Consider the following 16,707-nt stretch of genomic DNA (forward strand, 5'->3'; position numbering starts at 1 on the left):
ACGGGGAGAATGTGCAAACTCCACACAGACAGTCGCCCGAGGCCGGATTCGAACCCGGGTCCCTGGTGCTGTGAGGCAACAGTGCTAACCACTGTGCCACCGTGTCTGCCCATATATATGAAGGCAAGTATCCCATATGCCTTTTTTAACCACCTTATCTATCTGTCCTGCTGCCTTCAAGGATCTATGTACATGCACACCAAGGTTCCTCTGTCCTTCCTAGGGTCCTACTATTCATTGTGTATTCCCTTGCCTTGTTAGTCCTCCCAAAATGCAGCACTTCACACTTTTCAGGGTTAAATTCCATTTGCCACTGTTCTGCCCATCTAACCAACCCATATATATCGTCCTGTAGCCTGAGGCTTCCCTCCTCGCTATTTACCACCCCACCAATTTTTGTCGTCATCTGCGAACTTACTAATCATACCTCCTACATTCATATCTAAATCATTAATGTACACTACAAACAGCAAAGGACCCAGCACCGATCCCTGCGGTACACCACTGGACACAGGCTTCCAGTCACAAAAACAACCTTCGACCATCACCATCTACCTCCTGCCACTAAGCCAATTTTGGATCCAATGTGCCAAGTTGCCCTGGATACCATGGGCTCTTACCTTCTTGACCAGTCTCCCATGCGGGACTTTGTCAAAAGCCTTACTAAAGTCCATGTAGACCACATCAACTGCACTACCCTCATCCACACACCTAGTCACCCCCTCTCAAAATTCAATCAAATTGGTCAGACGTGCTCTCCCCCTGACAAAGCCATGCTGACTATCCTTGATTAATCCTTGCCTCGCCAAGTGGAGACTAATTCTGTCCCTCAGAATTTTTTCCAATTTCCCGACCACTAGCTCACTGGCCTGTAATACCCTGGTTTATCCCTACTACCCTTCTTGAATAATGGTACTATGTTAGCTGTCCTCCAGTCCTCTGGCACCTCCCCTGTGGCCAGAGAGGTTCTGAAAATTAGTGTCAGAGCCCCTGCAATCTCCTCCCTTGCCTCACACAGCAGCCTGGGATACATCTCGTCTGGGCCTGGGGATTTATCCACTTTTAAGCCCGTTAAAACCACTAGTACCTCCTCCCTCTCAATACTAATTTGTTCAAGTATATCATAATCCCCCTGCCTGATTTCTATGCGTACAACGCCCTTCTCCATAGTGAACACTGATGCAAAATATTCATTTAAAACCTCACCTACATCTTCCGGCTCTACACACAGATTGCCACTTTGGTCCCTAATGGGCCCTACTCTTTCCCTAGTTATCCTCTTGCTCTTAACATATACTTATAAAACACCTTGGGATTTTCCTTTATTTTGCCCGCCAGTGTTTTTTCATGCCCCCTCTTCGCTCTCCTAATTTTTTTTAAGTACCCCCCTGCACTTTCTATACTCCTCTAGGGCTTCCACTGTTTTTAGTCCTTTGTATCTGCTAAAAGCCTCCCTTTTTCCTAATTCCTAATCGTGTATCCCTTGACATCCAGGGTTCCCTGGGCTTGTTGGTCTCACCCTTGACCTTTACGGGAACATGTTGCCGTTGTACTCTCTCTATTTCCTTTCTGAAAGACTCCCACTTATTTGAATGGCAATAGATTGGGAGAAGGGGAAGTGCAAAGAGACCTGGGTGTTCTTGTGCACCAGTCGCTGAAGGTAAGCATGCAGGTGCAGCAGGCGGTTAAGAAGGCAAATGGTATGTTGGCCTTCATAGCAAGAGAGTTCGAGTACAGGAACAAGGATGTCTTGCTACAGTTGTACAGGGCCTTGGTGAGACCGCACCTTGAGTATTGTGTGCAGTTTTGGTCGCCTTACCTGAGGAAGAACGTTCTTGCCATGGAAGGAGTGCAGCGAAGATTCACCAGGCTGATACCTGGGATGGCAGGAATGACGTATGAGGAGAGATTGTGTCGATTGGGATTATACTCACTGGAGTTTAGAAGATTGAGAGGGGATCTCATCGAAACCTATAAAATTCTGTCATGCCTGGACAGACTAGATGCAGGAAGGATGTTTATGATGGCCGGGGAGTCCAGAACCAGGGGTCATAGCCTAAGGATAAGGGGTAAGCCATTTAGGACTGAAATGAGGAGGAATTTCTTCACCCAGAGAGTGGTGAACCTGTGGAATTCTCTGCCACAGAGGGCGGTGGAGGCCAGTTCATTAAATATATTCAAAAAAGAGTTGGATATATTTCTTAAGGCTAAAGGGATCAAGGGATATGGGGAGAAGACAGGGACAGGGTACTGAATTTGGATGATCAGCCATGATCTCATTGAATGGAGGAGCAGGCTTCTATGTTTCTATGCTCTGATGTGGATTTTCCTACAAGTAGCTGATCCCAGTCCACTTTGGCCAGATCCTGCCTTATCATATTTAAAAATCGGCCTTCCCCCAATTTAGAACCTTTATTTCCGGTCCATCTTTGTCCTTTTCCATGACTACCTTAAATCTCACCGACTTATGGTCACTGTCACCAAAATGCTCTCCTACTAACACTTCTACCACTTGCCCGGCTACATTCCCTAGAATTAGGTCCATACCGCCCCCTCTCTTGTAGGACTTTCTACATGCTGGCTCAAAAAGCTCTCCTGGATGCACTTTAAGAATTACGCACCCTCTAAGCCTTTCACACTCTTGACTATCCCAGTTAATATTGGGGAAGTTGAAATCCCCTACTATTACCCTATTATTTCTACACCTCTGAGATTTGCCTACATATCTGTTCCTCTATCTCACCCAGACTGTTTGGGGGCCTATAGTACACTCCCAGCAAAGTGCTTGCCTCCTTTTTGTTTTTAAGCCCTACCCATATGGCCTCATTAGAGGAACCTGCTAAGATATTATCCCTCCTTACAGCAGTAATTGACTCCTTGATTAATATTGCAACACCCCCTCTTACACCCCCCTCTGTCTCGCCTGAAGATTCTATACCCCGGAATATTGAGCTGCCAGTCCTGTCCCTCCCTCAACCATGTCTCTGTTATAGCAACAATATCATACTCCCATGTGTTCATCAACACCTTCAGTTTATCTACCTTACTCGCAAGACCCCTTGCATTAAAATAAATGCCATCCAGCCTTGCCATACTCCCTTGTGCCGTTACGTATTTGCTCTGCCTTCCAGGCTGACTTGTTTTTTCCTCTATATTTGGCTGTGCATCACCCCCTACTATAGCTCCACTCCGTATCCCATCCCCCTACCAAGTTAGTTTAAACCCCCCACAACAGTACTAGCAAACCTCCCCGCAAGGATGTTGGTCCCGTTCCGGTTCAGGTGCAACCCGTCTGATTTGTACAGGTCCCACCTTCCCCAGAAGCAGACCCAGTGATCCAGGAAACTAAAGCCCTCCCTCCTGAACCAGTTAATATAACAATCATGCATTTGTGCATCGTAGCGACGCTATTTGGGTTCTGCTGGCGCAGGTTCCTTTGGGCAGAGGAACCTTCCATCAGGACAATATAATGGAAGGTTAAGAGCTAGCTGGAGAAAAACAGGAAAAACCTCAATGGCTCAAAATTGGCCATGAAACACCTGCCTGTTAAATTCAGTGCTCTTTAAATAGCTTCCTGCCTGGAGGTCTGTGCCCAGCAACTCTGGATGCAGATTTCCAAGTATTCTTTGGATTTGGGGTCTAGCCTGACCACTGTCCAGTAAATGGTGTAGGGGGCTTTCCATACCCCCCCCCCCCCATTTTAATATTGAAATGAAGATCTTCCCCACTTTAAATGTAAATTCTACCGCCCACCCTGGCCCTGATCTAATGGGGCACAAAATGGAAAGCGGTCAGGCAGCTGATTTCAGCCAATTTCATGGTTCATTACTCCCCATCTGTGCCCATTTCTAAGTTGGGCATAACAGACACCAAAATCAGCCCCTTGGAGCTTGAACCACAAGCATATCTGAATCAGCAAATTGACATGGAAATCCTAAAAAAGGAACTAGAAAAACAATGCATTGTCATGGCAACACTTCATTCACCAATGAAAAGATGCCACTTATCTTCACTAAATTCAATTTTTGCCCATAAAACACAGATGTTAATGCAAAAATAAAGTAGAGTTATAGTGATACTGCCAGTAAACAATCTCTCCCTTCCTCTTGTGTAGGTTGACTGGGTCCAGTGTGATGGCAGCTGCAACCAGTGGTTCCACCAGATCTGTGTGGGTGTGTCCTCCGAAACAGCAGAAAAGGAGGACTATATCTGTGTCAACTGTACTGTAAAAGACCAGAGCAACAGGAAGCAGAATGGCCAGGGCTAGCCTTGGGCAGAGTGCGAGCGAATCACAGGTTCCACTAGAAGCAGTGGATTTGGTATCTCTACAACCCACAAATGGTGCTTTATCTCAACTCATGGGATCATCTACAAGGACTCTCAAACTTTTTCCAACTTTGTATTTTCTCATTCTTGTATGAACTTTTTGTCTGTGGTTGTGAAAGTGTATGATGCTGGCTACACCCAGGGTTTTCTACCCATTATGGAGACAATTGGCTCCCTTTGAACAATGCCTATTTCCCATACCTCAGTTTGAGACTTGCCTGCATACATGCCCAATTTCATTGGGTGTTAAGGACCTGCAATCACCAAAAAAATTGACTTTTTTATGGGGCCCTCTGTTCAGTTACAAGCATCTTAATCTTAAAGAGAGATTCTGACTTGTGTTTTGTAGGTTAGTTTTATTTATCTCAGCAATAACAGATTTGTGAGTTAAAGGGCCAGATACGGTTTCCCGAGAGTGTGTTTGTTGTACAGAATGCAGGTGTTTAGGCTCCTAGTGGCACGGGAAAATTAGAGATAGACAATGGACCGAGGTCTGTAAACTTACTGCCTACGCTGTACTTTGGCTTTTTTTTGGTAGCTTGTATCTAATGTTGCAGTCTCCTTTGTGAAATAAACCTTTGGTTATGAATGAGCTTTGCAGGCTGCAATTTGTAATGCACAACTTGAAAATTTCTAATCCAGGGACAGTCCATTGTCATTTCTGCACCAAATTTAAATACCAGATCAGCTGATACGGTGACCGTGTCAGTGGAAAAGTGCCCGAGAGGGAAGAATAGAGGCTTCATTTCCTCACTCCACTCGCATCCCAGCAGACCCTTATCAAACAGTGGAATGTGGAAGGATAATGGAATGCAGAGCTGAACCTGGGTAATACTTAGCTACAACTGGTGAGCTACTGGAGGGTATTGGCAGAGGCATGGGAGCAGGTCACGCGCCTGCCCCCTCTGCCACATGAAGGGAAGACAGACATGAAATTGGGGAGAACTTACAATTAAAATAACTGAATTTAAAAAGCAGGAGATTTTATCATTTTGTTAACTTGTCTATTCATGCACCTATTGTACAGTACAGTTTAACATTTGGGGATCAAAATCCTATCTGTTTGAAGGAGGGGCGGATACAGTTATAGGTGACTCCTCATAAATGAGACCTGTTAAACATTATAAGTGAACTGAACTAGTCATTCAATTCACATTGCCTGGCATCTTGCTTCCATCATTGCTGAAGCTATCGTGAACTTCAGTTCATCTGTGTTATGGAAAAGCCCGATCTTTACGACTGTAGCAGTGATGAAATGATGCTGTGCAGACATGGCGAATGAATCAACGGCTAAACAAAATTATTCCAAAATAATTTAGGGGAAGAATGACTAGAAAAACAGTGCAACCTTGTAAAGGTGGTCACCTACATTCAGAGCTGACCAGTGCAGAATAATGCTCTGCTGCTAAATGGTTGACTTAGTTTGAAAGGACCTTTGGGTGATGGCAATAATATTAAATAGTGCTTTTCATAGTTTAAAACTTCTGAATATTAGCTTCAACAGTAAACAGCAAAGTGATTGGAAAATATTAAGTACATGATGTGTGACTGTCTTGATGAAACTAAGAATATTACTTTGGGATTGGCAGGAAAATAAGTCTGAGATACCAGACTGACATATACGAATCAACATAGTAACTCTCCTGATTCCTCCAAGTTTGTCCGGTGACTAGCTGGGTCATACACATCAGAAGAGTCCTTTGTTTAATGCCTGGTCTATGATGGTTAGCTATCTGGGCCTGGACACCACTGTGCCTCTGAGAGGAATGTTAAATCAGTTAGTGCTGCGGCTCCTAGTTTTTATTATTCGTTCCTGGAATATGGGTGTCGCTGGCAAGGCCAGCATTTATTGCTCATCCCTAACTGCCCTTGAGAAGGTTGTGGTGAGCTACCTTCTTGAACTGCTACAGTCCATGTGGTGAGGGTACTCCCACAGTGCTGTTAGGGAGTTCCAGGATTTTGACCCAGCGACGATGAAGGAACGGCAATATATTTTCAGGTCAGGATGGTGTGTGACTTGGAGGGGAACTTGGAGGTGGTGGTGTTCCCATGCGCCTGCTGCCCTTGTCCTTCTAGGTGGAAGAGGTCACGGGTTTGGAAGGTGCTGCTGAAGAAGCCTTAGTGAGTTGCTGCAGTGCATCTTGTAGATGGTACACACTGCAGCCACGGTATGCCGGTGATGGCGGGAGTGAGTGTTTAAGGGGGTGGATGGGGTACCAATCAAGAGGGCTGCTTTGTACTGGATGGTGTCGAGCTTCTTGAGTGTTGTTGGAGCTGCACTCATCCAGGCAAATGGAGAGTATTCCATCACACTCCTGACTTGTGCCTTGTAGATAGATAGCAAAATACTGCAGATGCTGGAAATCCAAAATAACAATAGAAAATGCTGGAAAAACTCAGCAGGCCAGGCAACATCCGTGGAGAGAAATTAGAGCCTTTGGGGAGTCAGGAGGTGAGACACTCGCCGCAGAATATATAGCCCCTGACCTGCTCTTGTTGCCAAAGCATTTGTGGCTGGTCCAGTAAAAAGTTTCTGGTCAATGGTGACCCCCCAGGATGTTGATGGTGGGGGATTCGGCGATGGTAATGCTGTTGAATGTCGCGGGGCGGTGGTTAGAGATAGTCATTGCCTGGCACTTGTGTGGCGTGAATGTTACCTGCCACTTATCAGCCCAAGCCTGAATGTCGTCCAGGTCTTGTTTCATGTGGCTATGGACTGCTTCATTATCTGAGGAGTTGTGAATGACACTGAACACTCTGCAGTCATCAGTGAACAGCCCCATTTCTGACCTTATGTTAGAGGGAAGGTCATTGATGAAGCAGCTGAAGATGGTTGGGCCTAGGACACTGCCTTGAGGAACTCCTGTAGCGATGTCCTGGGGCTATGATTGACCTCCAACCACCACAACGATCTTCCTTTGTGCTAGGTATGACTCCAGCCAGTGGAGTGTTTTCCCCCTGATTCCCATTGACTTCAGTTTTACTGGGGCTCCTTGGTGCCACACTCAGTCAAATGCTGCCTTGATGTCAAAGGCAGTCACTCTCACCTCACCTCTGGAATTCAGCTCCTTTGTCCATCTTTGGACCAAGGTTATAATGAGGTCGGCAGCCGAGTGGTCTTGGAACCCAAATTGGACATCAGTTAGCAGGTTATTGGTGAGTAAGTGCCACTTGCTAGCACTGTCGACACCTTCCATCACTTTGCTGATGATTGAGAGTAGACTGATGGGGCGGTAATTGGCTGGATTGGATTTGTCCTGCTTTTTGTGGACAGGACATACCTGGGCAGTTTTCCACATTGTCGGATAGATGCTAGTGTTGCAGCTGTACTGGAACAGCTTAGCTAGAGGCGCGGCTAGTTCTGAAGCACAAGTCTTCAGCACGACAGCCGGGATATTGTCGGGGCCCATAGCCTTTGCTGTACCCAGTGCGCTCAGCCGTTTCTTGATATCACGTGGAGTGAATCGAATTGGCTGAAGACTGGCTTCTTTGATGGTGGGGACCTCGGGAGGAGGCCGATATGGATCATCCACTCAGCACTTCTGGCTGAAGATGGTTGCAAACGCTTCAGCCATGTCTTTTGCATTCACGTGCTGGGCTCCACCATCATTTAAGGATGGGGATATTCATGGATCCTTCTCCTCCCGTTAGTTGTTTAATGGTCCACCACCATTCACGACTGGATGTGGCAAGACTGCAGAGCTTTGATCTGATCAGTTGATTGTGGGATCGCTTAGCCCTGGCTATAGCATGCTGCTTCTGCTTTTTAGCATGCATGTAGTCCTGTGTTGCAGCTTCCCCAGGTTAGCATCTCATTTTTAGGTATGCCTGATGCTGCTCCTGGCATGCTCTTCTACACTCCTTATTGAACCAGGGTTGATCGCCTAGCTGAACTAGATACTAGAGGGATGGGCTTTGGGAGAGGTAGGGTACTAGAGGGATGGGCTTTGGGAGAGATAGGATACTAGAGGGATGGGCATTGGGAGAGGTAGTGTACTAGAGGGATGGGCATTGGGAGAGGTAGGATACTAGAGGGATGGGCTTTGGGAGAGGTAGGATACTAGAGGGATGGGCTTTGGGAGAGGTAGTGTACTAGAGGGATGGGCTTTGGGAGAGGTAGTGTACTAGAGGGATGGGCTTTGGGAGAGGTAGGATACTAGAGGGATGGGCATTGGGAGAGGTAGGATACTAGAGGGATGGGCATTGGGAGAGGTAGGATACTAGAGGGATGGGCATTGGGAGAAGTAGGGTACTAGAGGGATGGGCATTGGGAGAGGTAGGATACTAGAGGGATGGGCTTTGGGAGAGGTAGTGTACTAGAGGGATGGGCTTTGGGAGAGGTAGGATACTAGAGGGATGGGCTTTGGGAGAGGTAAGATACTAGAGGGATGGGCATTGGGAGAGGTAGGATACTAGAGGGATGGGCTTTGGGAGAGGTAGTGTACTAGAGGGATGGGCTTTGGGAGAGGTAGGATACTAGAGGGATGGGCTTTGGGAGAGGTAAGATACTAGAGGGATGGGCATTGGGAGAGGTAGGATACTAGAGGGATGGGCTTTGGGAGAAGTAGGGTACTAGAGGGATGGGCATTGGGAGAGGTAGGATACTAGAGGGATGGGCATTGAGAAAGGCTGTCACTCTGGGAACAGTGGGTACTTGCAGGAGGAGCTGAGATATACCATTAGCTGTTATAAACATGATGCCAATTGTCTACATGTTGGTTTGGCCTGTTACCAATGCATTGACTGGCACCTAGGTGGAAAATCACAATTGACATGGTTGTGATCCTTAAGTTTTTCCACAATATTAGTCTTGCATACCAAGTAATTACCCCCATTTGCAGACTGTAAACAGTACACCAGTGGACTACTCCAATTTTGTTCTCTGCTGAGCCGCAGGGTCTCACTTGCCATCTTGTGGGAAAAGAATCTTTGAGAATTTCCCAATGTTTTAGCTGTGTTGACCTCAGTTGTTTTTATTTGTAATGTATGTCATGTTTTTAGGCTTCAAACTTTCTAAATATCATCAATGATGATGTCCGACTGGTGCTGAGGCCAAGGGCCACAATATTGCCTCCTTTTCACAAGATACTTCTCATTGTGTTGGGTGTCCTTTTTGGCCATGCCTCAGTGTGTCTTGCATTAGTCAGACCTGCTCTTGCCCTTTTCCATCTACTGATACTCATAATCTGTACATTTTTTGTTTTCCTAGCAGCGTAAATTAAGAGTATCTCAACCGTCGAAATGATTAAATCATCCGAGGATAGAGTGGTTGGTCTACACCCTCTAAATATCAGAAGTCAGCCTCCAACCAGTCTTGTACTGACCACAAGTCCAGGAAAAGGAGGAGAATGTTGTATCTGCTAGTTTAAATGACATTTCAGCGGGTGTCAGAAATGAGCTGGTTACCAGAATGCAGATCACAACGGGCCCTAGATACTGGATAAAGGCGTTGAGTTTCTTCTAGAATTATTTTAAAAATTTATTCTTGGGATGTGGGTGACTGTGGCATGGCTACATTTATTGCTCATCCCTGAGGGCACTAAGGATCAACCATATAGTGTGAAGCCACGTGTAGACAAGACTGGGTAAGAATGGCCGGTTCCCTTTCCTGAACAACATTAGTGAACTAGTTGAGTTCTTGCACAGTCTGGGAGCTGTATTGAATGCAGCCCATAAAATTACAACTCGCCGTGGTGTGATTTGAACTAATGACCTCTGGCGTGCTAGTCCAGTACCATAACCATGAGCCTGCTCATCTATTTGTTGCTGTCATGGTTTGGTGACGCCATGCATTGAGGCACTTTTGGTGCCTATTCTAAATGTTGGTGTTCTCCGTTTGATATTCTTGCGGGTTCCTTGTCACCGGTTGCTCCCATCAGCGGACCTTGCGTCATTGCATGATCTGGAGTGTGCCTTCTACTGCCCATTAGTGTGACCAGGGGATTATAATATTGATCACTAGCTGGTATACCAGCTTCTGTAGTCTCCACGTACCACCATGTGTTCTCCACCTTTTACAGAAGGCAGACTGAAAATCTTCAGTGAGGTGAAGCTTGATTAGAAAACTTATATTTAAAACACTCGAACAAACAGAAAATAGTTTTCACAGTGAGATCCGTCAATTTCACTCCTCGTTCTATAAATAACAGACGCACAACTCTACTGAGGTTTCAGGCGAAAGCTAACTGCCCTGACTTTTCTGTCAGGGTTGCACATCCAGTCTGATATCAGACAGAGAGATAGCGAGGAAGGGAGAGGGATAGACAAAGGGACAGCGAGTGCTGTGACCCTTCCCTTAACTCTGCTTGGGGTTTGGTTCGCTGAGCTATCAATCCCCAAGGCTCCAAATTGATCCCATCCTTAGAAATAACCAGGTTACTCATTGTGTCGTTAAGCCAGAACATTGAATGAAAACCAAGTTTGCTGATTTATGCAATCTAGTTTGCAACTAACTGACCTCCCACCCCTCCCCATCCCCCACTCTTTCTACTGTTTCACAGTTACAAAAACATATACGCACATCTCTGGGTAGCTAACAGTGCTTCAAATTACCAAGGCCCTAGCCTACTTTCTGTCTGCTGTTAAATGTGAGTCAAAAATGCGGCATTTAACATTATAAGAAATGTTATAAATTAACAAAATTCCATTCAGGCAACCAAGTAAAGGCCTAGAACTGTCTCTTTAGCAGCGCACGTATGAGTCCAGCGATTGTTTGCAAGGACTGTGCGTATTGCGCTAAACACTCGGGGGACTACACGGGCTGGTGAAAACCCGCCTGCCTCAGGTCACCCCAGAGACTGGTGCCTCGCTCCCAGTAACAGTTCCATGTACTGTGCGGCAGGGGATGCCAGGATTTCCTGCTGGCATCGAGTGGTCTGCACAGTTCCTGTGGTCAAATCACTGCACCGTCCTTGCCAATTTACCCGCCACCGAGCTGAAATATGTGTGGGTCACTCTGCCCCTGGCTGGGGTGTGAACCACAGGACACCCCACCTCTTCCCTTGAGCAGCTGCAGCAGCCTCGTGGGTCTGGTCAAGCAACCCAGTATTCAAATCCCACCATGGAAACTTGAATGCAATAAATCTGGTAATTTATAACCATGAGGCCGTCGGATTGTTGTAAAAACCCAACTGGTTCTAATATCCTTCAGGGAAGGGAATCTGCTGTTCTTACCTGGTCTGGCCTATAGGTGACTCCAATCACCAACAACAACTTGCATTTTTTTTAAATGTATTCATTCACGGGATATGGGCATCACTGACAAGGCTAGCATTTATTGTCGATCCCTAATTGTGCTTGAGCAGGTGGTGGTGTACTGCTGCAGTCCATGTGATGTAGGTACTCCCACAGTGTTGTTGTCCTGGATGGTGTTGAGCTTCTTGAGTATTGTTGGAGCTGTACTCATCCAAGTGGAGAGTATTCCATCACATTTCTGACTTGTGCCTTGTAAATGGTGGAAAGGCTTTGGGGAGTCAGGTGGTGAGTCACTCACCGCAGAATACCTAGCCTTAGACCTTGAGTATTTATGTGGCTGGTCGAGTTACATTTCTGATCAATGGTAACCCCCCAGGATGTTGATAGTGGGGGATTCGACATTAGTCATTGCTGGGCACTTGGGTGGCATAAATGTTACTTGCCACTTATCAACCCAAGCCTGGATGTTGTCCAGGTCTTGCTACATGCGGGCATGGACTGCTTCATTATAAGAACGTAAGAAATAGGAGCAGGAGTAGGCCATTTGGCCCTTCGAGCCTGCTCCGCCATTCAATAATGGCTAATCTTCCTTATCTCCACTTTCCTGCACTATCCCCATATCCCTTGATTCCCTTAATATTCAAAAATCTATCGATCTCTGTCTTGAATATACTCAACGACTGAGCCTCCACAGCGCTCTGGGATAGAGAATTCCAAAGATTCACCATCATCTGAGTGAAGAAATTTCTCCTCATCTCAGTCCTAAATGGCCGACCCCTGGTTCTAGACTCCCCAGCCAGGGGAAAACATCCTCCCTGCATCTACCCTGTCAAGCCTTGTAAGAATTTTGTATGTTTCAATGAAATCACCTCTCATTCTTCTAAACTCGAGAATATAGGCCTAGTCTGAGGAATTATGCATGGAACTGAACACTGCACTCATCAGCGAACATCCCCACTTCTGACCTTATGTTAGAGGGAAGGTCATTGATGAAGCAGCTGAAGATGGTTGGGCCTAGGACACTGCCCTGAGGAAGTCATGCAACAATGTCCTGGGGCTGAGACGATTGGCCTCCAACAACCACAACCATCTTCCTTTGTGCTAGGTATGACTCCAGCCAGTGGAGAGTTTTCCCCCTGATCCTCACTGACTTCAATGACTTCAATTTTACTAGGGCTCCTTGGTGCCACACTCAGTCAAATGCTGCCTTGATGTCAAGGGCAGTTACTCTCACCTCACCTCTGGAATTCAGCTCTTTTGTCCATGTTTGGACCAAGGCTGTTATTGAGGTCTGGAGCTGAGTGGTCCTGGCAGAAGCCAAACTGAGCATCAGTGAGCAGGTTATTGATGAATAAGTGCTGCTTGATAGCACTGTCGACAACACCTTCTATCACTTTGCTTACGATTGAGAATAGGTGCGGTAATTGGCCGGATTCGATTTGTCCTGCTTTTTGTGAACAAAACATGCCTGGGCAATTTTCCACTTTGTTGGGTAGATACCAGTGTTGTAGCTGTACTGGAACAGAATGGCTAGAGGCATAGCTAGCTCTGGAGCACAAGTCTTCAACACTATAGTCAGGATGTTATCGGGGCCCATAGCCTTTGATGTATTCAGTGCCCTCAACCATTTCTTGATACCACTTGGAGTTAATCAAATTGGCTGAAGACTGGCATCTGTGATGGTGGGGACCTCAGGAGGAGCCCAAGAGGGATCATTCACTTGGCACTTCTAGCTGAAGATGTTTGCAAACGCTTCAGCCTTCTCTTTTACACTCATGTGCTTGGCTCCGCCATCGTTGAGGATGGTGCTTGTTCATGGAGCCGCCTCCTCCTCCCGCTAGTTGCTTAATTGTCCACCACCATTCACGACTAGATATGGCAGGACTGCAGAGCTTTGATCTGATCCGTTGATTGCGGGATCACTTAGCTCTGTTTACAGCATGCTGCTTCTGCTGTTTAGCATGCATATAGTCCTGTGTTGTAGCTTCACCAGGTTGGCACCTCATTTTCAGGTATGCCTAGTGCTGCTCCTGGCAGGCTCTTCTACACTCCTCATTGAACGTGGCTTGATGGTAATGGTAGAGTGAGGGACATGCTGGGCCATGAGGTTACAGATTGTGGTGGAATACAAATCTGCTGCTGCTGATGGTCCACAGCGCCTCATGGATGCCCAGTTTTGAGCTGCTAGATCTGTTCTGAATCTATCCCATTTAACATGGTGGTAGTTCCACACATGATGGAGGGTGTCCTCTGTGTCGATGGGACTTCGTCTCCACAAGGACTGTGCGGTGGTCACTGCTACCAATACTGTCATGGATAGATGCATCTGCAATGGGTAGATTGGTGAGGACGAGGTCAAGTCAGTTTTTCCCTCGTGTTGGTTCTCTCACCATCAGCCGCAGGCCCATCTGGTAGCTATGTCCCTCGGGGCTCGGTCAGTAGTGGTGCTGCCGAGCCACACTTGGTGATGGACATTGAAGTCCCCCACCCAGAGTACCTTCTGTGCCCTTGCTACCCTCAGTACTTCTTCCAAGTGGTGTTCAACATGGAGAAGTATTAATTAATCAGCTGAGGGAGGGCGGTAGGTAGTAATCAGCAGGAGGTTTCCTTGCCCGTGCTTGACCTGAAGCCATGAGACTTCATGGGGTCTGGAGTCAATGTTCAATATTCCCAGGGCCACTCTTGGATTATTCACTCAGCATTGGGATGTGCAAGGGGCCAGAATTGGAGGAGTGCAGAGATCTCAGAAGATTGTAGGGCTGGAGGAGGTTACAAAGCAATGTTCTTGTTAAGCTGTATGGCCACACGGCTGACTGGAGGTCCCGCACAGGCCGCTTCTCCGCCTTTAAATGGCAAAAACCGCACATGTGCGATAATTTGAATGGGCCACACAGACCCTTGATGGGCCACGCACCCAAAAAAGATTTGGTGGAAACATTGTTACAGAGATAGGGAGAGGTGAGGCCGTGGAGGGTGGGAATAGAGGGATATGGGGGGAAGGGTGGGGATAGAGGGATATGGGGGGAAGGGTGGGGATAGAGGGATATGGGGGGGAAGGGTGGGGATAGAGGGATATGGGGGGGAAGGGTGGGGATAGAGGGATATGGGGGGGAAGGGTGGGGATAGAGGGATATGGGGGGGAAGGGTGGGGATAGAGGGATATGGGGGGGAAGGGTGGGGATAGAGGGATATGGGGGGGAAGGGTGGGGATAGAGGGATATGGGGGGGAAGGGTGGGGATAGAGGGATATGGGGGGGAAGGGTGGGGATAGAGGGATATGGGGGGAAGGGTGGGGATAGAGGGATATGGGGGGGAAGGGTGGGGATAGAGGGATATGGGGGGGAAGGGTGGGGATAGAGGGATATGGGGGGGAAGGGTGGGGATAGAGGGATATGGGGGGGAAGGGTGGGGATAGAGGGATATGGGGGGGAAGGGTGGGGATAGAGGGATATGGGGGGAAGGGTGGGGATAGAGGGATATGGGGGGGAAGGGTGGGGATAGAGGGATATGGGGGGGAAGGGTGGGGATATGGGGGGGAAGGGTGGGGATAGAGGGATATGGGGGGGGAAGGGTGGGGATAGAGGGATATGGGGGGGAAGGGTGGGGATAGAGGGATATGGGGGGGAAGGGTGGGGATAGAGGGATATGGGGGGGAAGGGTGGGGATAGAGGGATATGGGGGGGAAGGGTGGGGATAGAGGGATATGGGGGGGAAGGGTGGGGATATGGGGGGGAAGGGTGGGGATATGGGGGGAAGGGTGGGGATAGAGGGATATGGGGGGGAAGGGGGGGATAGAGGGATAAAGGGGGGGGATAAAGGGGGGAGGGGGGGAATAGAGGGATAAAGGGGGGAGGGGTGAATAGAGGGATATGAGATGGGGGGAATAGAGGGATATGGGGAGGGGGATTAGAGGGATAAAGGTGGGAACAGAGGGATAAAGGGGTGGGGATAGAGGGATATGGGGAAAGGGGTGGGGATAGAGGGATATGGGGGAAGGGTGGGGATAGAGAGATATGGGGGGAGGGTGGGGATAGAGGGAGAGGGATATGGGGGGTGGTGGGAAGAGGTAATTAGAGTGGGAGGAGGTTTGGGTGGAGTATAAACAGCAACATAGAGCACTTGGGACGTATGGTCTATTTCTGTACTCTAGATTCTCTGTAATTCTGTGACTCACGTGTTGTGCTCCAGGATGGGGATGTTCATGGAGCTTCTGTCTCCTGATAGTTGCCTGTTTGTCCACCATCATTCTCAACTGGATGTGGTAGGGCTACAGAGCTTTGTTCTGATTTGTTAGTTGTGGGATTGCTTAGCTCTGTCTAGCCTGCTGCTATTGGTAGCCAAGTAGTAGCTTCACCAGGTTGGTACCTCATTTTAACGTATCCCTGGTGCTATTCCAAACACATCCTTCTACACTCCATATTGTACCAGGTTTGGTTTCCTGGCTTCATGGTGGTCAAGGAGGGGGGGATGTGTTAGGCCACGATGCTACAGATTGTTCGGAAAAATAATTCTGCTGCTGGTGGCCCATAGTGCTTCATGGATGCCCAGTCTTTGGCGGCTGGATCTGTCCGTAGTCTTCCATTTCAGCATGATAGTGGTCACACATCATATTATCTTCACTATGGAGATGAGCATTTGTCTTCACAAGGAATATGCAGTGGTCACTCTGATGTGCCAAATAACTGCCCGAATCCGAAGTTAAAGCTTAAGACTGAAGCCTTTTATTAAATAAGAATCATGGCAGAGTTAACAGAGTCCATCATCGACCGAGCCCTTGGTAGAACATACCAGAAGAGGGGCGGGGCCAGGGAGGAGCATTAGTGGTTCTCCCTAGTGGAACATTCCAGACATTACAAGTACAAGTACAAATATCAGAACACAGTTATTTCATCACACTCACCCCCTGCTATAGATTCAGTCTGTCAGGAGGTCTGATAATCCTCTGGGAACGACGTAACTCTTGCTGAGGCTCCTCCCGGAGTACTAACTCCGGTTCATTCGAATTCCCAGAATCATCAGTATTTTCCACACTGAGGGTTTGTGTCTCTGAAGGTCCAATACCACGATTGAAAACTCTACTCTCAGAGTCGAACTCTTTTCGAGCTCCAGCAGGTGCAAGATCTTTAATAGAGACCGTATCCTCTCGCCCATCCGAATATTGAATATACGCATACTGGGGATTAGCAT

The 16,707-nt window shown here is 47.6% G+C and overlaps 1 protein-coding gene across 2 annotated transcripts in view; it reads left to right on the plus strand.

The window, feature by feature from the left end:
• Positions 1 to 4,915, plus strand: part of LOC147105378 (lysine-specific demethylase 5B-like) — a 169,953-nt gene extending 165,038 nt beyond the window's left edge. For both annotated transcript variants that reach the window (XM_086011674.1, XM_086011675.1), the window contains one exon: positions 4,115 to 4,915. In XM_086011674.1, coding sequence (XP_085867800.1) covers positions 4,115 to 4,267 — 153 coding nt within the window. In that variant the 3' untranslated portion in view covers positions 4,268 to 4,915. The remainder of the gene's footprint in view (positions 1 to 4,114) is intronic.
• The last annotated feature ends 11,792 nt before the right edge of the window (positions 4,916 to 16,707 follow it).

The sequence above is a fragment of the Somniosus microcephalus genome, chromosome 18 (genome assembly GCF_052327205.1).
Source record: "Somniosus microcephalus isolate GS21.2 chromosome 18, FLI_Smic_1.0, whole genome shotgun sequence".
NCBI lineage: Eukaryota > Metazoa > Chordata > Chondrichthyes > Squaliformes > Somniosidae > Somniosus > Somniosus microcephalus.